Consider the following 18,056-nt stretch of genomic DNA (forward strand, 5'->3'; position numbering starts at 1 on the left):
ATGATGCATGGTGGGGTCGGAATGAATGAGAATCAAACGCATAGCGACTAGCGAACCTATTCGATGCATAGATGCACATGCACATGCGCGCGCGGGAATGAAGCAAAGAATGGACGAGAGTAGCTCGGAATGGCGTGCTGGCCGTGGGGTCCTGAGACTCCCTGCCCGCTCGTCCTGCATCTCTCTGCTGCCTGCATGATGATGCACGGAGAGCAGCCTAGCTCAATGCAGCAGCAGCAGCAGCAGCTATAAATAAACAGGAACCAGCGGGTGCAACTAGTAACACACCACTGAACTGAACTCCCAGCTGTAATCTATCTCCTTGCAGTAAGCAAGGGCAGCGAGAGTACGACGACGACGGCCCAGCAACTTCCTCGAACAGAGAAAAAAAAAAGAACAGCACCTAACCTAGGGAAGGCAAGTGGTTTTCAGAACCCTGTTGCGATCTTATCGCATCGTATTTGCTGTGCTGGGTTAAATTCCACGACGATCCGGCCTTGCTCAGGTGACTGTTGCGTACATACGTAGGATGTGTGTGTATGCGACGACGGCGACGACTATGTGAGGGTGGCATCAAAAGCGGCGGCGCGTGCAGTTTAGGTAGACGCTGTTTCCCGTTGACACCGCGTGCCGCCACTGCGCGAGTCGGTCACGCGCCCCGCCCGTCGTCTGATGCCTTGCACTGCACTGCACTGCGCGCTTGCATGCTCAACCCAAGCTCCCCGGCGCGCGCGGCCTCGATGGCGACTGGTCGGGGCGGGACCGCGGGAGCGGGCGCGGGCCTTTATAAAATGGCACGTCGTGCTCGCAGCCAGGCAGCCAGCCACGCAGCAGGAGCAGCAGCAGCAGATCTGGCAGGAGCTAGTGATCACTGACAGTGACAGGTCAGGGCATCGCTGCCTGCCGTCACGTACTACAAGACACTACGGTATGGGGGTGCAGAGTGAACCGCCGCTTCGATTCTGACCTGTTGCCTCCTTGGACACTCCGCAGATTGACATGGCGGAGAACAACGTCGTGGCCACGTACTACTACCCGACGGCAGCGCCGGCGGCCATGGAGGTCTGCGGCGCGGAGCTCGGCCAGGGCAAGCCCGACAAGTGCTTCGACGACGATGGCCGCCCCAAGCGCAATGGTACGTAGGTTTGATTTCAACTAATTGGAGGTAACGATGTAGGCTCCATTCGATTCGTGATGTGTCTATTATCCTGCTAATTTCAATGCATAGTCTATTTTAAAATATTAAACTGAACTCTAAAGTGAATGTCTCTTAAAAATTTAAATATTGTTTGTTCAATTTATATCGATTTGGTACAATTAATTTGTATTTACCTCTAATTTTCTAAATATAGAGGAGGTCAAAGGAGCTAAAATCCTCGTGCTATTTAAAACTGAATAGAAAGAGAATTTTTGTCCATCAAATTTCTTCGGTATTTTTGCTCCTAAACATGCTTGAGTGTTTCTGCGAAATTGGACGAAATTTTTTTCTCCCCGCGGGAACGGAGACCGGAGTGCCGCTATTCTACGATGGAAATTTTCCCGCTGCAGGCGCACACCGAACAATTCCAATTTAATAAAATCGGCTCGCTCGATTGCACGGCCCGTAGGCTAGCGAGGGAACGTCCGTCGACGTGTCAGCAAATCATCTCGGGTCTAGGCGTCTAGCGGATGCACGCCCTGGGAGGGACCATGATTTTTTTTCCCGCTTGCTGCCGTGTTAACGTTGAGTGCTGATGTGCATTCCGACGTATTGGGCTGCATGCATGTGCTACAGGGACGATGTGGACGGCGAGCGCGCACATCATCACGGCGGTGATCGGCTCCGGGGTGCTCTCGCTGGGGTGGGCCATCGCGCAGCTCGGCTGGGTGGCCGGACCCGTCGTCATGCTGCTCTTCTCGCTCGTCACCTACTACACCTCGTCGCTGCTCGCAGACTGCTACCGCTCCGGCGACCCCAGCACCGGCAAGCGGAACTACACCTACATGGACGCCGTCAACGCGAACCTCAGTGCGTGCCCCTCCGCCTTCGTCCCCCTCCTTCCCACGTCTCTGCATTGCGACTTTGCGAGAGTTGGAGACCCATTAGCTAGAGCTTACTCTGTGCATCCCGTGGACTGGAATTTCGTCGAGCAGGTGGCATCAAGGTCCAGATCTGCGGGTTCCTGCAGTACGCCAACATCGTGGGCGTGGCCATCGGCTACACCATCGCTGCCTCCATTAGCATGCTGTGAGTGAACGCAGCCTTTCATCTGGACAGTGATGCATGAATGTCGTACCTCCTGTGACTTGATATACATATGGTGTCGTGTTGGTGCGCCGCAACCGCATGCAGCGCGATCAGGAGGGCCAACTGCTTCCACCAGAAGGGACACGGCAACCCCTGCAAGATCTCCAGCACGCCCTACATGATCATCTTCGGCGTGGCGGAGATCTTCTTCTCGCAGATCCCGGACTTCGACCAGATCTCCTGGCTCTCCATCCTCGCCGCCGTCATGTCCTTCACCTACTCCTCCATTGGGCTCGGCCTGGGCGTCGTCCAAGTCATCGGTACGCTGCAGGCACACGCCGTGACGCATGATGCCTTTTTTTTTCGCTCTGGCAAACATCAGGTCATCAGCAGGCAGTGCCACTAGGACTTACCATGAGTGCGATGCAACGCAGCGAACAGAGGCGTGCAGGGCAGCCTGACCGGCATCACCATCGGCGTGGTGACCCCGATGGACAAGGTGTGGCGCAGCCTCCAGGCGTTCGGCGACGTCGCCTTCGCCTACTCCTACTCCCTCATCCTGATCGAGATCCAGGACACCATCCGGGCGCCGCCGCCGTCGGAGTCGACGGTGATGAAGCGCGCCACGGTGGTGAGCGTGGCGGTCACCACGCTCTTCTACATGCTGTGCGGCTGCATGGGGTACGCGGCGTTCGGCGACGGCGCGCCCGGGAACCTCCTCACGGGCTTCGGCTTCTACGAGCCCTTCTGGCTCCTGGACGTGGCCAACGCCGCCATCGTGGTCCACCTGGTCGGCGCCTACCAGGTCTACTGCCAGCCGCTGTTCGCCTTCGTGGAGAAGTGGGCCGCGCAGCGGTGGCCGGACTCGGCGTACATCACCGGGGAGGTCGAGGTCCCGCTCCCGCTCCCGGCGAGCCGGCGGCGGTGCTGCAAGGTGAACCTGTTCCGGGCGACGTGGCGGACGGCGTTCGTCGTGGCCACGACGGTCGTGTCCATGCTGCTGCCCTTCTTCAACGACGTGGTGGGCTTCCTGGGCGCGCTCGGCTTCTGGCCGCTCACCGTCTACTTCCCCGTCGAGATGTACGTGGTGCAGAAGAAGGTGCCGCGGTGGAGCTCCCGGTGGGTGTGCCTGCAGATGCTCAGCCTCGGCTGCCTCGTCATCTCCATCGCCGCCGCAGCCGGGTCCATCGCCGGCATCGCGTCCGACCTCAAAGTCTACCGCCCGTTCAAGTCCTACTGATCAGATTCACGGCCTACGGGAGACGCAGCAGCATGTGGTATATAGGCATATACTAGCAACCATGTTCGTGAGTTGCAACTCATAAGTACTTAAATCAGACTCTGCATCATTGCTAAACGCGAGTTTTTTTAACTTGTATACGCATGATTCATGAGTCCCAATTACATATGAAAAGGATGCAACACAATATATATTGAAATATAAAAGATCTCGTACCGATAGTCGCTAAACATGGGCTTTTTTAATTCGTATAAATATAAGTTATATAAAATACGAGAGCATAATTTTGAACGTAAAAAAACGTAAGGAGGATGAAAAAATAGATCTTCAATATTAGACATCAAGATGATAGAAATTCTCATGAAAAGCACTCAAATACAATACAGTGTCTCACCGTTTGGGGGAAAAAATGTGATGAACAGTTATGACATGCGGCCGCTTATATTCCATTTAAATCTGGAAATCTTGATAATCCAGAAGAGCGTAACGATAGTATCTATCTTCAACAACGGAGGCTCATGTAGTAGACCCGGTATCAACTATCATTAGAGATGGCCAAACGGGCCGCCCGGCTCGGGCCCGGTGAAGCCTGGCTAAAAACCGGGTCGGGCCTGCTGAGCCCGCGGGCTTAATTTTCTGTCCAAGTCTGGCCCACAGCGGGCCTAAACAGGCCGGGCCGGCCCGTTTAGCACGAAAAAATCGAGCCGAAAAGCGGGCTAAACGGGCAGGTAAACACGTTTTAGTGTAAAAAACGGGCTTAACGGGCTTAGGCCGGACCGGTTTAGCCCGCCGTGCCTAGTTTCCTGTCCAAGCCCGCCCGCTTATTCGTACCGTGCCGGGCTCGGACCGGACCTAAAAAGCAGGCTTCGTGCCGGGCTCACTAGCCTCGTGCTTATTGGCCATCTATTCATACTCAAGGCTAGGCTTGAAACTTGGGTGCGTGTGTTGCTGGCATCATCAGAGGCCCATGGGCCATGGCTCCACTATTGGATCGAGCCATCGAGGCCAGCGCGATTCTGTTGTCCGTCAGCATGATCGAGGCTTAGCTGAGCATTGGCGCGTTCTAGCTGCTGAGCATGTGGCGGACCTAGGCTCTAGGCCTTCTCCGTTCGTGGCAAATCTAACCGAGAATATTATTGAGATCAATAGTGTTAACTTTACTATTTAATATAAACTTTTTTAAACTTTAACAGTATTTTGTTAAAGGATTTAAAAATTTTATCAAGGTCAGCTAATCCCGACAAACCTAGCTAAATTTGCCCCGGTCTCCCGGCCGTCTTCGCGAGCCATGCCACCCTGTCGCATTCCGTGGTTGCCATCGCCGTCTCCACTAGAGGTGGATCTACAGTGTGGGCAACGTGGGTCATAACCCCACCTCAGATTTTATAATATTCATAATACCATAGAAGATTAGAGGGAGCAGGAGATCTCAGCCGCCGAGCGCAGCGTCTGAGCAGCGGCCACCCATTCGTTGTTCACCCAGGGAGTCTCAGGTCTTCCGTCGGCTGGCATCGGCCACCGTTCCATCGCATCGCCGACCGCCGCCCCACATCCCACCGCGGCACCGCCCCACAGGTAAACCCCCTCCCCTGCCCCTTCTTCTTTCTCCCGCTTTCGCTCTGTGCTCTATGCTCGGCCCGTCGGCCACTCTCCCACTCGCACTTGTAGCTAGGCAGGCTGCAGGCTGCTAGCACTGGCGACCTGGCGTCCTGTAGCACCAAAGCAGAGTTCGATTCTTAGAGCCGATTAGCCGAATGGGGGCAGCAGTCTGTTGTTCCGCGTAAGATGTTCGACGAAATACACCAGCCCATAGAATTTCAGTTAACAACTGGTAACTGTTGTGTGTTATCAAATATTGTTTCTATAATTTTCAGCAAATGCGAAGGTTTTTCTAGCCACTTTCAAGAGGCTCTGGCACTGGTGCTAATAATAATGTGAATAACACACCAACTGTTGGAGGGACGTTCAATCCGGATGACATAGTTATAGATCCCGCTTTAAAAAGATAAATTGATGAATATGATAAAGATGTCCAAGACCAAGTGAGAAGGGCATATGTTCTGAATGGTCCATGCCAATCAAAGGGTTTAGATTTCTCTTGTTGACAGTATGGACAAAGTTCAAGGCCTTTTAAAGAGGCCTTGTTATTACCCGTCTCAACAAAGTGTTGAGAGAATATTTTTGGCAATGAACATCATTAAGAGAGAATTGCGTAACAAAGTTGAAGATGATTGGATGAATGATTTGATGGTTTGCTATACAGACAAAGAGATATTCAAATCCCTTGATGATGAGACTATTACTAGAAGATTCCAGCGTCTTAAAACTAGAAGAATGCACTTGCCTCGAGTCATAACTACAAGATTAACAACTTAGTGGTATATTCACTGCACTATTTTCATCAATGTACTTTTCTTGTATTGATGTTCATCTAATATACATCTTTTCTAACTGTAGATTGGATTTTTGTCGGTGATTTTGGTGCCGCACTGCAGATTAAGAGAGAAATTTCGGTATGCATGTTATTATGAAACATTTCTAGTATTATTACTTATCCTCCATATTGTCATCATAAAACTAGTTTTATCTTGTGAGTTGTGATCTAATCTAGTGATTTAGCTTTTATAATGTTGCTCCACCTATAATTTTATCCTGCGTTCGCCACTGGTCTCCACGACCGTCCTGTCATGCGCGCCATCTTTTTCCTCTTATGTTGTCACCACCGCGAACTTCCTCTATAGCCTTGCCTAGTGGCGGATAAGGAACAAACTAAAAGAGGATTGTTTTTCTAGTGACCAGTGTCCGATGCAACAGAAGCTAGTCATTTAGAACATAAACACGGTCTTCAAAATATAGCTTTGACCAATATTTTTGTAAATACAAATAAACTCTTAATATATTTATACTTTTGTAAAAGTGATTTTTAAGATATATATATATGTATATATATATTAGATTTCAAAACTATTATTTATAGTCAAAGTTTTATATGTTTCACTCAAACCTTGTCTAAAACGACATCTTTTTCAGGACCGGAGGGAGTACACAATTGGTGAATGGAAAAAATATCGTTTGAATTTTTTCTCATTAATATGGCTGGAAAAAAATAGATGATGAGATATAGATGATAAAATTTAGAGGTTGCTGCTGCTGAAGGCATGAAAAATATACATGATAGAATCTTTTAAATGGTGATGTGAAAGACTAGAAATATTATCTTAGTGGATAAAATTTTGGAACCCTGCTGGGACAGACTAAGCACGACCATCCCAACAAATGATGCACAACATCCATCTTTCTTTAAAAAAAGCAAAAAGAGCGCGTGACCTACTTTACTAACTGTTTAATTTAAAAGGTTTTTTAAGCTGGTGTCCTCAAATCGTTATATGCCTAAATATTTATTTAAGTTCTTTATATTTTAATTTTTCAAATAACTTCTGAAGTCAACGTGATCCACACCGAAATTTTACTCCCTCCGTTCTAAAACAAATGCATTTACGTGGGTTTCCAGTTGATGACATTCTTTTGGGACAGTTTAGACTTTGGAAACACAAATCACCTTCAGAATTGGCGGGTCTGAATAAACTAAAGTTTCTAAAATAGGCCTTAACAGGATTAATGATCTATGTAACTTTTAATGCATTTTAATATTTTGTTTGGATCTAAAGAAAATTCACGTATCCGTACTGTGTGCGATCTCTGAGTAGAATCTGAATACAGATTGGTAAGTGGTAACACATGTACTCTGCTCTTTCAGTCTTGGGCAGTTCGGCTGACAGACCAACCTACGGCCTGGATTGGAGACTTATCCGCGACCCCTCCTCCCCACTTCAGCTTCAGCGCAAGCCATCTTCCCGCCACAGGCTCAAAAGCAATCAAGCGACTCCTCCCACAGTCCCACTTCCACTCCCACCCACCCACACGCACGGCCGCAGGCAGCAGCACCATGTGGTCGGCAGCAACGGCGGCGGCGGCGCGCGCGGTGTCCGTGTCCCCAGTCCCGGCGCCTTCGCTCCTCAGCGGCCGGCGCGGCGGGTCGCGGGGCGGCCGGGGGTCGGTGTCGGTGCGCAGCACGGTGTGGGACTTCGTGGGCGGCGACCTGGTGCGGCCGGACCTGGGCAAGTGGCTGGACGACGTGGAGAAGCACAAGGCGCTGGCCATCTACCCGCCGCACGAGGGCGGCTACGAGGGCCGCTACCTGAACCGCCTCCGTTACCAGGGCTACTACTTCCTCGACCTCTCCGCGCGGGGGCTCGGCGACCCGGAGACCACGCTCACCAAGGTCCACCCCGTCTGCCCGGTACGTAGCACGCCTTTAGTTTCTTGGGAACGTATCTCGTGCTCACGCGACGTCCGTGCTCATGTGAGCACTTTAAATCGTGAGTGTTCCTTCTTAATCTAACGATCATGCTGCTGGCCAGGAACACTCATCGTTAAGGTGAGAGGACTTAAGTGAATAAAAAGCACTAATCGTTGGATTAAGAAAGAACACTCACGATTTAAAGTGCTCACATGAGCACGGACATCACGTGAGCACGACATACGTTCCCTTCTCTCTTTCTTTGCTTGTTGTTGCTGCTGTGGCTGTGCCGTGTCCTTTCGTCGCGTGCGGGAACCGAGCGGTCGATCGACGAACTGACTCGATTGGAGTGGCGGTGCGGTGACTGCAGCCTAGCCTCGGCAGGCAGCCGGTGGCGCGGTGGTACTTCCCGCCGGAGGTGGACTACAGGCTCAGCCTGCTGCACCCGGACGCCAAAGGCCTCGTCGTCTGGATCATCGAAGCCAAGGTGAGGTGCCTGCTTACATCTACATGCACGCGCCTCCATCGATCGGCACACCACTGACGAGTGCTCTGTTCCTGAACCTCTTCTTCGGGCCTCTCGTCTGGTCTACGTGCAGGTTCTGTCCAAGGCTGAGCTGCAGTTCCTGGCCATGCTCCCGGACATCCGCCCCAAAGTCAGGGTGATCGCAGAATGCGGCAACTGGTACATGCGCTTCCTTCTACCTCCCTCCATGTCTAAATTTCCCACACGGGACCACTTGTGGCTAAGGCCTGATTACGTACGTGTGGCCCTGTTGCACGCGTGCAGGAGAAGCTTTGTTTGGAAGCCACTGAAGCAGATCGCAGGCCTCGAGCCGGACCCGGACGCGGAGGAATGATCAAGCAAGCAGGTCTAGCTAGTTGTCTACCAGACTGGCTACTGCTACTGCTACACTCTCCAATTGCTTCTGGGACATCTCTCCCTGCCATTCCTGCAGCTTTGCACTGAATGAGAGAGGCAATTAATAAAGATATACATACATTTTTTTGGCACGAGTGTCAGAAGAGAAAGAATGCGAACCATGTACAGATTTCCATACATGTGAATAGTTCACGGCCGCGACGCGTTTAGGATTCTCAGAACCCAGGCGCACAGCCGAACACGAGAGCGCAGGCACACGAGATCACTGTCCTCGTCTCCATCGCGTTGTGGATCGGCGACATCATTGCCACCTTGGTCAATGAGCTTGCATTCTTCCTTCACCATTGATGCTCAGGTAAGCTGAATTAAAGAGCGCGCTGAAAAGGGTCCACATTTCGATATTCTTGACGTGTGAGTTGGACACGAAAGAATGGATCGCTTCCGCACGAGTAGAGCGAGGAAGTGCTTTCCCCTCACACAGAAGCAACGAACATAAGATGAATGAATTAACCCAAAAAAAAAACGCATATCAGAAACTAGAACACCACATGTGGATGGGAGGTAAAGAAGTTTCTTCGAGGAGCCTTCTTCAGATTCTTCCCCTATCTTCTAATTTTCTATCCAAAAGAATACAACAGTAACTGTGTCGCTGATAACGGGTCTTGTATGCCACCGTGGTGTCTGGTGTGTATCAAAAACTGGATCTAAGCCCATTCTGGGCATTTCGAGATGTATAACATAAGTTCCCCCAATACTCTACACCGGTGTCTCAAAAAAATTACATGGGGAGCGGTGCCTTTACCTTTTGGAATCCTAAAATACAATCTACAAAGGTGTGTTATCAAATGAAAGAATGGCTGACCATGGCCTTTGAAGAAGGATCACCAACCATTATAGCGTTGATCGAAACGATTCCGTTGCCCTCGGTGATCTGAGCGGGATGCCTTCAGCGGATCTGAGAGGGATTCCTTCAGCTCCATCGTCCTCATGTTTAGGAATCCGGACAGGTAGAGTTGGCGGGAGGCCTGTAAAACCAGAGTGAAAGGTTACAAAAATTTAGTGTGCTTTAGGCACATGTAAAACTACAAAAAAGTGGAGAGCATTATGCCATACCATCAACCATGTCTTTTGTCTTGTGGAGAAGAAACGTCCCCGAAAGAATGGTAACAAAACCACACATCTCTGTTACAATTTGAGTTGGATTTTGACGATCCCAGTCCTGATGCAAGTACTTCAGTTGTCAATAATAATGTTGAAAGTTACAGCAGAAACTATGACAACGGTATGAGAGAATACGGACAACCATGCCCGAAAGCCTTGAACTGGATAAGTACATGACTCAAGTTACACGGTCATTTATTGGAGCACAAGCTTAAAAATATCTGTCACAAACTAATGGATCTCGTAACCAATCTGTGAAGACCATGTTAATTTCAGCAGTACAGTAGCACATGACTCATCCAACACACCCTTATCTCTATTTCTCCGCCAGCGACCATAAACCCCTGTCATCCTCTGCTGTGACCTCTTCATCAATCAACAACTACCACTAACATCACATTTCCATCAACCATCCTTCTTTCCGCCATCGTGCAGCAAATATATAAAAAAAAGTCCTACCCTGAAGAAGAGTATCTTCTGTACTCTTCTTAAAAAGTAAGGCAAACTGAAATCAAGCATATATAGATTAACAGAATTCCAACACCTTTTCTTTTCGGTGTGCACACAAGTCTCTTCCCAGAAAATAACACAGTTACAAGTTCGAGCAACCATCTGGCCTAAGCTGGTCACTTGAATCGGGTAGATTAGTTCTAGGAGAGCTTTCATTGTGTTTCTTTCTTATCTGTTTCTGGGTATCAGACTTCTGTATTTTCATTGTGATAATGGAAATGAGGTGCACACTAGCTTAAAAAAAAGCTGTAGCAGGTTCATATTGAAGCAAGCAGAAGTGTTTCAGCATGATCTGCCATACTACAGATAAGTGGAAAGACACTGGGGTCTAGGGCCCAGCATATGATGTTAATATTGAAGGACTTGAGAAATTAATGAGAAACAACCAAAGTGTTTAACCATTCAACTCCTAACTTCTACCTGTCCTTACAGGGCCCATTTATCCCTTGTAATATTTCTTTTATTCTATCTGTACATGAAGATTACACTTGAAAAAATGTTGAGCATAAAATTTGATATGTTGAGTATAAGGATAAAATTTGAATAGGATAATCTAATTTTGCCACTAGAAGCTGTAGGTAACAACCACTAGAAGCTGCTTCCATTTATACTTTTAGTCTAAACAAGAACATTCCATTCCATTTCAAACAACTTGCACATAGAAAAGCAAGCAATAGATGTATAATGTATTGCACTGAATGTTACCAAAAATAGAAAACAAATGTTACCTTGAACATTATCACGCTAGCCAAAATGGTTAGTGACGTGAACATTGTATAGTATATCGGTGATACAACTGCTGTGTTGAAAGTATCAAGAGCCTACCAAAAAAAAACTAAATTTAGTTGCTTTACTGAAAAGTATCACACCAAATTTCTATAAAAGTAGAATCAGGTGTTGAGAAATATTAATCCTAACATCATGTTAATGTCTATTATGGCATATTATAGAAAGTAGTAATAGCGCATGCTCTGCAGGTAACAACAATGGGTATTGCATGGATGTATATTAGACCTAACTAACCACAATATGCAATGTGAAAACATCTGGTAGTACATCCACAACTTTTGCATTTAAGATAACTCAAGAAAGAAAACAATTACAATAGCAGGAGATGATCAAGGTACCCAAGTATCAAACTACTCAACGGGCCAAGTATGATAAATTCACAATATGCATTGTAGTTTCACATCGACAGTTCATTATGACTCATGTAACAAGCAAAAGTTCAATAAGCATGGGTATACCCTGCATTCCTGCCAGCACAGTGCCACTTACTTCCATGCAGAACATGAAAAAACATGTGGCGCAAAAGTAATTGCTGTACTCAATACTCACTATATATGCACACCATTGGACTGTCCATTAATAAAATGAAAAATCAGTAATTCAGTATTACCTTGTTCAGGTAGTTCATCTGTGTTACTATACATGCAACAACAACAATGGTGAACAACCATGTTTGTGGATAAATTAGCTGATTCATGCCAGAAAAGGTCAGTTTCAAGGCTATTCCAAGAGCTTTCACACTCATGACCTGCCAACACCAGCACATTTTGAAGGGAAAGAGAATTAGAGCATAATCACTCACACAAATACATATTGAGAGAACTAGTGCCAAGTGAATGTGTAAAACACATACCGACAGAGATCCTACAAGGGAACAAACACCAATATAGACCATGATGTGTGTCTGACCATATCGTGGAATAAAGTAGTATATGAGGACAAATGTTGCAGCAAGAACGATGGCAGCATAAGATAGAAAGGCTGCAAGACCAAAACTTATGACATTAGCTCTTACTGAGATATTTGATAACAACTGATAGGGTAAAAAAGGAGGGTACCTGGTTCAGTAGCAAGATCCCACACTTCTGCTACAGATTCAATTGTGCGCTCCTGAGGGGCATGAAGTACAATAGTTGTTGAACCCACAACACAAAGAACACACCCAAGTATACCAAATATATGCAGCTTTTCCTTCAACATAATGTCTGCAAGAGCAGCACTGTGAGAGAAGCATGTTAGAAAAAAGAAGGAACAAAAGGACATTTTGATATAAGCAGCATCAAGACAGTATGAATTATATTTCTTACCTAATTATGATGCTAAGTGCACCAAGTGGTGTGACCAAGATAGCAGGAGCAAAAGCATATGCTGCAAAGTTAGCCACTTCTCCAACAATCACTGGAAAATAGCAGCAAGAATCGTCAATACTATTACATTATTCAGCAATAGAACAAAAGCAGGCCTATTCACATGAGAGGTGACCTACTTGTAATCATTCCTGCCCACCATAATGGTTCATACAAGTAAGAGTAACCACCAACACCTGCAATGTAAACAAAGCCAAAGGCTGAGAACAGAACATCTGCAAATAAATCTCAGAGCTACAGCCTTAAAATGGAGTGACTCAACCCCAACTCTTCAAAAGCACTGCATGTCGAACATCCACCGCCATATTTTCCATCAACGGAAACCTCATAAAAGTCAAGCCAACAAATAATCCATTTTTTCACCTTATCCAGTACCACACACCCTTCTACAGTCCAACCGACATGAAATGGAGTTCATCGAGAATTTGTGTACTCAGTGGATAAGCAACCGTCACTAAACAAACTTTTGTTGAACTAACAAATGCATGGCATAAGAAAAATGACCAAAATGCAATGCATAGTGTGACACCATGAATATAACAGCCGCGCAAGTCACAGCTACTTACGTCGAATCAGGTCAACTCCCTAGCCAACACAATTTATTACAATACTTGAACTAACTTCAGATATACACTGTATAATTGTCGCTCTAAAACAGATCCGGGGCATGCATCCGGCATTCAAGGCTCAACGAGAAAGGAGATTCCACGCTGAATAAAAAACCGAACCTCGAGGCCAGCCCTCTGCGCGCTCAGGTAGCGCCTCGAAGATCAAAGCGAAAACGCAACAGCAGACAGCCAAGCCACCACGATCTACGGAGCAACACACATGATCGATGGGGATGGAAAGGGGCGAGACGCAGCAAGTCACCTGCGCGGACGCCGGACGCACCGGCCTTCTTAAGCCCCTTCTTCTTGACGATGAAGCTGGCCCCGATGAAGAAGCTGGAGGAGAGCGCGAGCACCAGCCCCTTGATGTTGTCCGCGGACATCCCCTCCACCCAGATCCCGCCCGCCGCAGAGGTAGACGCCTCCGTTGCCATATCCGCCGCCTGACCACACCGGGCCCCTGGAGCTCTACCCTCCTGCGGGGCAGCGCGCAGCCGCTAGATCGCGCGACGGCGGCGGCGGCGCATTCGAGATCCGGACGCGGCGCGGGGTCCGGTAGGCGCGGACACTCAACTAACCCGGCAGAAGCAGGGTAGGTCAGTCGGTCACCAAAGGCGAGTGTTCCGCATTCGGCGGTGGCAGGGATTGCGTGGGCGGAGAACGGGAGGAGAGATCGAGCTTCGAGCGGGGGGAAGAGGCGGGGCCGGACGGTGACGCCGGCGAGGCGGAGGAGGCGAAGAAGAGATGGGAATGGGATGCAGGAATGGAGAGTGGTGCCCGAGTCCACGCCACGCGGATATTTCGGTGTGGACTCTGGGTCAGGGTGGGTGGCGAGCGAGTTGCAGCTTGCTGCTGGCTCCCGACTCGAGGCTTCCTTGGCATTGAGGCAACGGGCCGGAGCGTCGGTGAATTTGCTCGCCTGGTAAACGGCACCTAAAAGTCTCACGTGCGATTGGGGGTAGTGCGACTAGGGGAGTGGGCAAAAATTTACCAAACAACAAACACTCGAACCAAACACCATACACCGAAATTCGTAGTTTATTTAGTTTTAGTATTTTGTGCAGTTTGCATTTTAGCTTTAATTGATGTTTGGTGCGGTTTTCAATATTCACACGGACTAGGAACAGTTTAATACATTTTTGGTTTGAACTGAGCTAAGATACAACCATGACTTTTTGTCATTTTACGGAATTGCTTGAATATATATGAAATCACTAGGGTGCCGTTTGGTTCACATATTTGTAACGTAATGGGTAACGGATAACGTTAAATCATGTTTGTTTTAGTCCAACCGTAATCAGATACCACACTAAAATTTGATACCAGCCTATTCAAATTTGTTACCGCCAGTAATCGAGCCGAAACCATTACCATTACCATTTGCGTTGCATTTTACGTGTCCGTGCGATGCCACGGAACACAAATTGCGACCCTCCAATGGACTTAGGACCGTGGCGACGGGCGGCGTCAGTACAATAGTGACGGCAAAATATGTGATTATTAAACATAGATATAGAATGATATAAATATGTCTACCCAAATAGATTGAAATGGAATCACACAAATAATTTCTAAAGAGTAAATATATAATGTTTAATCATAAGTAAATATGTTGACACCTTGTACACTAACTAATCTTTTTTAACAATATTGTTAACTCTCTGTTGTATATTTGCCGGGAAGACATATTTGCACGAATTTTTCTCGTAACTTAACAGTTCGATAATAAAGTTCCTCCGAAGAATCTTTGCATCCTACACATAAGACATATAAGAGAACAAAACATCAATTTTTTATTATGTAACTGGAATGTATGTTTGAATATGAAAGGAATGTACTCCACTCACCCTAACAAATTTCATTCGACTATCATTGCCCCACATGGCCATAGCTTGTAGGATAAGGTAGCTGGTGTTAAGCCTATAGAATAATGTTTTGCCAACTAAGTTATATACAATAGAAATCATAGAAAAAAATGAAATTGCTAAGAAGATGGTACGGAGAAAATACTCTTTTAAGTCAATTGGAACACCAGGTTGAATTGTATGTTGCCACTTAAAAATATCCTCTGTCCATCCAATACGTTTCTTGCTATAGGCAATATTATATTTCTTTGAGGCGATGATAATCGCTTCTGCGAACCTCTTGTATGACATATGCTTACACCAATCTTGAATAGGTGCAAAGACAATAAAAGTGACGTGTTTTTTACCATGATCTATTACGAAAAGGGCGTAGCAACCGTTGAATTTCTATGGCATAAGAACCTATAAAATATCAGTCATTAGGATTGCAAAGAAGTGCCCTTTTGTTGGGGACTTGTTCTCAAATGCTTTGAATCAAGAACAAGGCAACACAAAATGATAAATGTTAATATCCTTCGTCCTTCAAAGCATTATTTCCCTAAGGATATAATGATTCTCGGACGAAGGTTATGAAGGACATACCTTCATCAGCATAAAATATAATAATGAAGAAGGAATCATATGAAACATAAAGATAACATAAACAGTTGTGTATTATTGTCGACTCATTTCCATTTTATTATGATGGAAAGATAAAAATGATATCAAATCATAAGTGTACCTTCAGCTCGTGAGAAGGTAAAAGCACAAGTGTGACGCAAAAGTCAATGCCAAATCAACGTGAACAGTACGGGGATACTGTTCACCTATTTATAGGCATGAGTCGCAGCCCACGCAAAATTACATTAATGCCCTTTACATTTATCAATAACTCTATGATAATTCTTCGAGGTCTAATCTGGCTTTTCATCTTTAAGTCGGTTTCCTTTTCCGCCGCTATTCCGAAGCTCTTCTACACACAGCTTCGGCTCTGCGCCAACCTTCGTGTTCTTTGTGCTACTTCGTACCGTGGCTCTGATCCGAGTCCGAAGATACCTGTTAATGTATTTTACTCCAGAAACATTGTTAAATCATGTTTTTGAGGACCTTCGGAAGCCGAAGTCCCCCAACACCTTTATAAATACATTTGAAATGAAGCCGTAATATAATAGTTCATTGATGGCCAACAATCGAGTGTTTTTGTTAACTCTTCTGCTGTAGGGTCCTCATGGTACTTTGGCAGTTTACCAAAACCAAACATTTTCTGGATAAATATAAATATATATACATGACCACATGAGGATTACTATGCAAGAAGTTGCAGTAAGATTTCCTTCTTCACCCTTTAATTTTTACATCAAAATGTGTTTCTGGTTGTCTGCTCAAGCTCCAGACAATCTATTTCGCTGCAGGCTGGATATCAATGTGATCACTGTTGATGCGACCACCAAAACTGTTGAAGCTTCGGTTTATGCGGACAGTTGTCTGACACCTGCTCTCCCCTCTGAGGTGAGCCCCTTGATAACACTTGACCTCTTCTCAGTGCCCATATATAACCTCTAATCTCTTGTAAGATGACCCTACAGAGTAAGACTGCGAATGGTGGTGCCAAGTCAAGCAAAGGGAGGCCAGCGAAGAAAGCAAAGACAGAGGTAGGATCCAAGAACATCAAAGATATGTTCCGAAGGGTCACGAGGAGTGGATCAGGATCATGATGCATTTGGTCCAGCATTCCCTTCGTGAAATAAATACAGTGGCAAATACTTTGGTCCAGCTGCTGCAGACCGTTATGCATTGGAGAGATTGAAGTTGCTCTGTGAACTTAAGCTATGTGAAGATGTTGCTTGAGTTTGGTTCAGCCCATAACCACTTGCGCTGCGGAAACCTAGGTATCTCAGATGAAACAAGCTTAGAATGCAGTCAGGTTCGTCGATCCTCAGATCACGGCATCCCTCTAGATCTAACACTCGAAGGACAGGTAAGTCTAGAAGAGCAGGCACGAGCCAGTCTCCAATGTTGCATATTCTAACTGACCGGAGATGGGACAGATTCATGGTTGCTCTAGAGACTGCCAGTGCGTGTTCTGCACTGTCCCAGACAGAGAGCCGGCAAACATGATTCTCTGATAACATCTCTGAGAACATGATTCAAGGACACCCCAAAAAAATTAGCAACAATAACACATCGTCAGTAAATAAATCTCTAAAACATCACCTAGAAATAGTGCTTGCCTTTGTCCTTCATTTTATCGCTTCAGGACAGATCAGGGAGGCTGACACCACTACCAACATTAGCAATTGTCTGGATATATAAAAGTGAAGACAGATATGTGGGAGAATAGTACTGCTTGATTGAATCATGCGTACAGGTTACATTTATATAGGCAAATCCTCATCCCGGTTTATAGAAACAGAACCCAGGAGGGCAACCAAATCAATCACCAAATCAATCACACGAGATTACAGGACTCATTGATGGAAGGTGAGATCTCCTGTCTAACACCCCCCCGCAGTAGGAACGTCGGTGGAACAAACGTTTAGACTGGACCGAAACTCCAAAAATACAGAAGATGGCAGGCCTTTGGTGAAAATATCGGCGTATTGGGAAGTCGTTGGAACATGGAGAACACGGACAGCCCCAGCAGCCACACGCTCCCGGACAAAATGGAGGTCAATCTCGATGTGTTTAGTGCGTTGGTGCTGCACCGGATTAGACGAGAGGTAGACGGCACTCACATTGTCACAGTAGACCAGTGTGGTATGCTGCACGGGCTGATGCAACTCCTGTATAAGCAGGCGAAGCCAGGAGGCTTCAGCAACACCGTTGGCAACAGCACGATATTCAGCTTCGGCACTGGAGCGGGAGACAGTTTGTTGGCGCTTGCTGTTCCAAGAGATGAGGTTGTCACCGAGGAACACTGCATAGCCCGAGGTCGAACGACGAGTATCGGGACATCCGGCCCAGTTAGCATCAGTGTAGACAGTGAGGGCGACGGGTGAAGTGCAACTGAGGGAGAGCCCAAGATCAACGGTGCCATGAAGGTATCGAAGAATACGCTTGACAGCAGTGAGATGCGGCTCCCGAGGATCATGCATATGGAGACATACCTGCTGAACTGCATAGGTGA

The 18,056-nt window shown here is 46.9% G+C and overlaps 3 protein-coding genes and 1 pseudogene across 9 annotated transcripts; 3 read left to right on the forward strand and 1 right to left on the reverse strand.

Annotated features, from left to right (window-relative positions):
• Positions 1-265: 265 nt before the first annotated feature.
• On the forward strand, positions 266-3,697 carry LOC100274520 (Amino acid permease 2). Of its 5 annotated transcripts, none has more exons than XM_008674316.3 (6): positions 266-884; positions 994-1,135; positions 1,775-2,008; positions 2,134-2,227; positions 2,333-2,547; positions 2,662-3,697. In XM_008674316.3, the coding sequence occupies exons 2-6, from the start codon at positions 1,000-1,002 to the stop codon at positions 3,465-3,467; spliced, it is 1,485 nt and encodes a 494-aa protein (XP_008672538.1). In that variant the 5' UTR covers positions 266-884; positions 994-999; the 3' UTR covers positions 3,468-3,697. The 5 variants fall into 5 exon arrangements, with proteins under 5 accessions (XP_008672538.1, XP_020405191.1, XP_008672539.1 ...); XM_020549602.2 differs by having other exon boundaries at positions 266-600; XM_008674317.2 differs by having other exon boundaries at positions 266-505.
• A 1,087-nt stretch (positions 3,698-4,784) lies between these two features.
• On the forward strand, positions 4,785-7,652 carry LOC112268477 (uncharacterized; annotated as a pseudogene). 2 transcript variants are annotated; one of them, NR_154995.1, is made up of 4 exons: positions 4,890-5,042; positions 5,731-5,845; positions 5,925-5,980; positions 7,225-7,513. The product of NR_154995.1 is annotated as an uncharacterized protein, transcript variant 2 (transcript). The 2 variants fall into 2 exon arrangements; NR_154994.1 differs by lacking the exon at positions 5,731-5,845 and having other exon boundaries at positions 4,785-5,042; positions 7,225-7,652.
• LOC100192546 (uncharacterized) lies at positions 7,347-8,777 on the forward strand. Its single transcript, NM_001361515.1, has 4 exons — positions 7,347-7,767; positions 8,138-8,254; positions 8,367-8,452; positions 8,558-8,777. The coding sequence occupies exons 1-4, from the start codon at positions 7,414-7,416 to the stop codon at positions 8,625-8,627; spliced, it is 627 nt and encodes a 208-aa protein (NP_001348444.1). The 5' UTR covers positions 7,347-7,413; the 3' UTR covers positions 8,628-8,777.
• A 573-nt stretch (positions 8,778-9,350) lies between these two features.
• On the reverse strand, positions 9,351-13,867 carry LOC100501448 (uncharacterized). The gene is made up of 9 exons (NM_001362580.1): positions 13,348-13,867; positions 12,597-12,653; positions 12,418-12,508; positions 12,169-12,329; positions 11,964-12,091; positions 11,721-11,858; positions 11,050-11,142; positions 9,764-9,869; positions 9,351-9,675 (listed from the first exon to the last, which is right to left on the reverse strand). The coding sequence occupies exons 1-9, from the start codon at positions 13,517-13,519 to the stop codon at positions 9,542-9,544; spliced, it is 1,080 nt and encodes a 359-aa protein (NP_001349509.1). The 5' UTR covers positions 13,520-13,867; the 3' UTR covers positions 9,351-9,541.
• Positions 13,868-18,056: the final 4,189 nt, after the last annotated feature.

This window comes from Zea mays, chromosome 3, assembly GCF_902167145.1.
Source record: "Zea mays cultivar B73 chromosome 3, Zm-B73-REFERENCE-NAM-5.0, whole genome shotgun sequence".
NCBI classification, from domain to species: domain Eukaryota; kingdom Viridiplantae; phylum Streptophyta; class Magnoliopsida; order Poales; family Poaceae; genus Zea; species Zea mays.

Excerpts from the sequence above, each read along its gene's own strand:
- LOC100501448 (NM_001362580.1), bottom strand. The coding sequence starts at position 13,519 with ATGGCAACGGAGGCGTCTACCTCTGCGGCGGGCGGGATCTGGGTGGAG. Across the intron at positions 12,509-12,596 it reads GTGGGCAGGAATGATTACAA|TGATTGTTGGAGAAGTGGCT; the intron begins GTAGGTCACCTC and ends GCTATTTTCCAG. Across the intron at positions 12,330-12,417 it reads GCACTTAGCATCATAATTAG|TGCTGCTCTTGCAGACATTA; the intron begins GTAAGAAATATA and ends CTTCTCTCACAG.
- LOC100274520 (XM_008674316.3), top strand. The coding sequence starts at position 1,000 with ATGGCGGAGAACAACGTCGTGGCCACGTACTACTACCCGACGGCAGCG. Across the intron at positions 1,136-1,774 it reads TGGCCGCCCCAAGCGCAATG|GGACGATGTGGACGGCGAGC; the intron begins GTACGTAGGTTT and ends CATGTGCTACAG. Across the intron at positions 2,548-2,661 it reads GGGCGTCGTCCAAGTCATCG|CGAACAGAGGCGTGCAGGGC; the intron begins GTACGCTGCAGG and ends GATGCAACGCAG.
- LOC100192546 (NM_001361515.1), top strand. The coding sequence starts at position 7,414 with ATGTGGTCGGCAGCAACGGCGGCGGCGGCGCGCGCGGTGTCCGTGTCC. Across the intron at positions 7,768-8,137 it reads AGGTCCACCCCGTCTGCCCG|CCTAGCCTCGGCAGGCAGCC; the intron begins GTACGTAGCACG and ends CGGTGACTGCAG. Across the intron at positions 8,453-8,557 it reads ATCGCAGAATGCGGCAACTG|GAGAAGCTTTGTTTGGAAGC; the intron begins GTACATGCGCTT and ends GCACGCGTGCAG.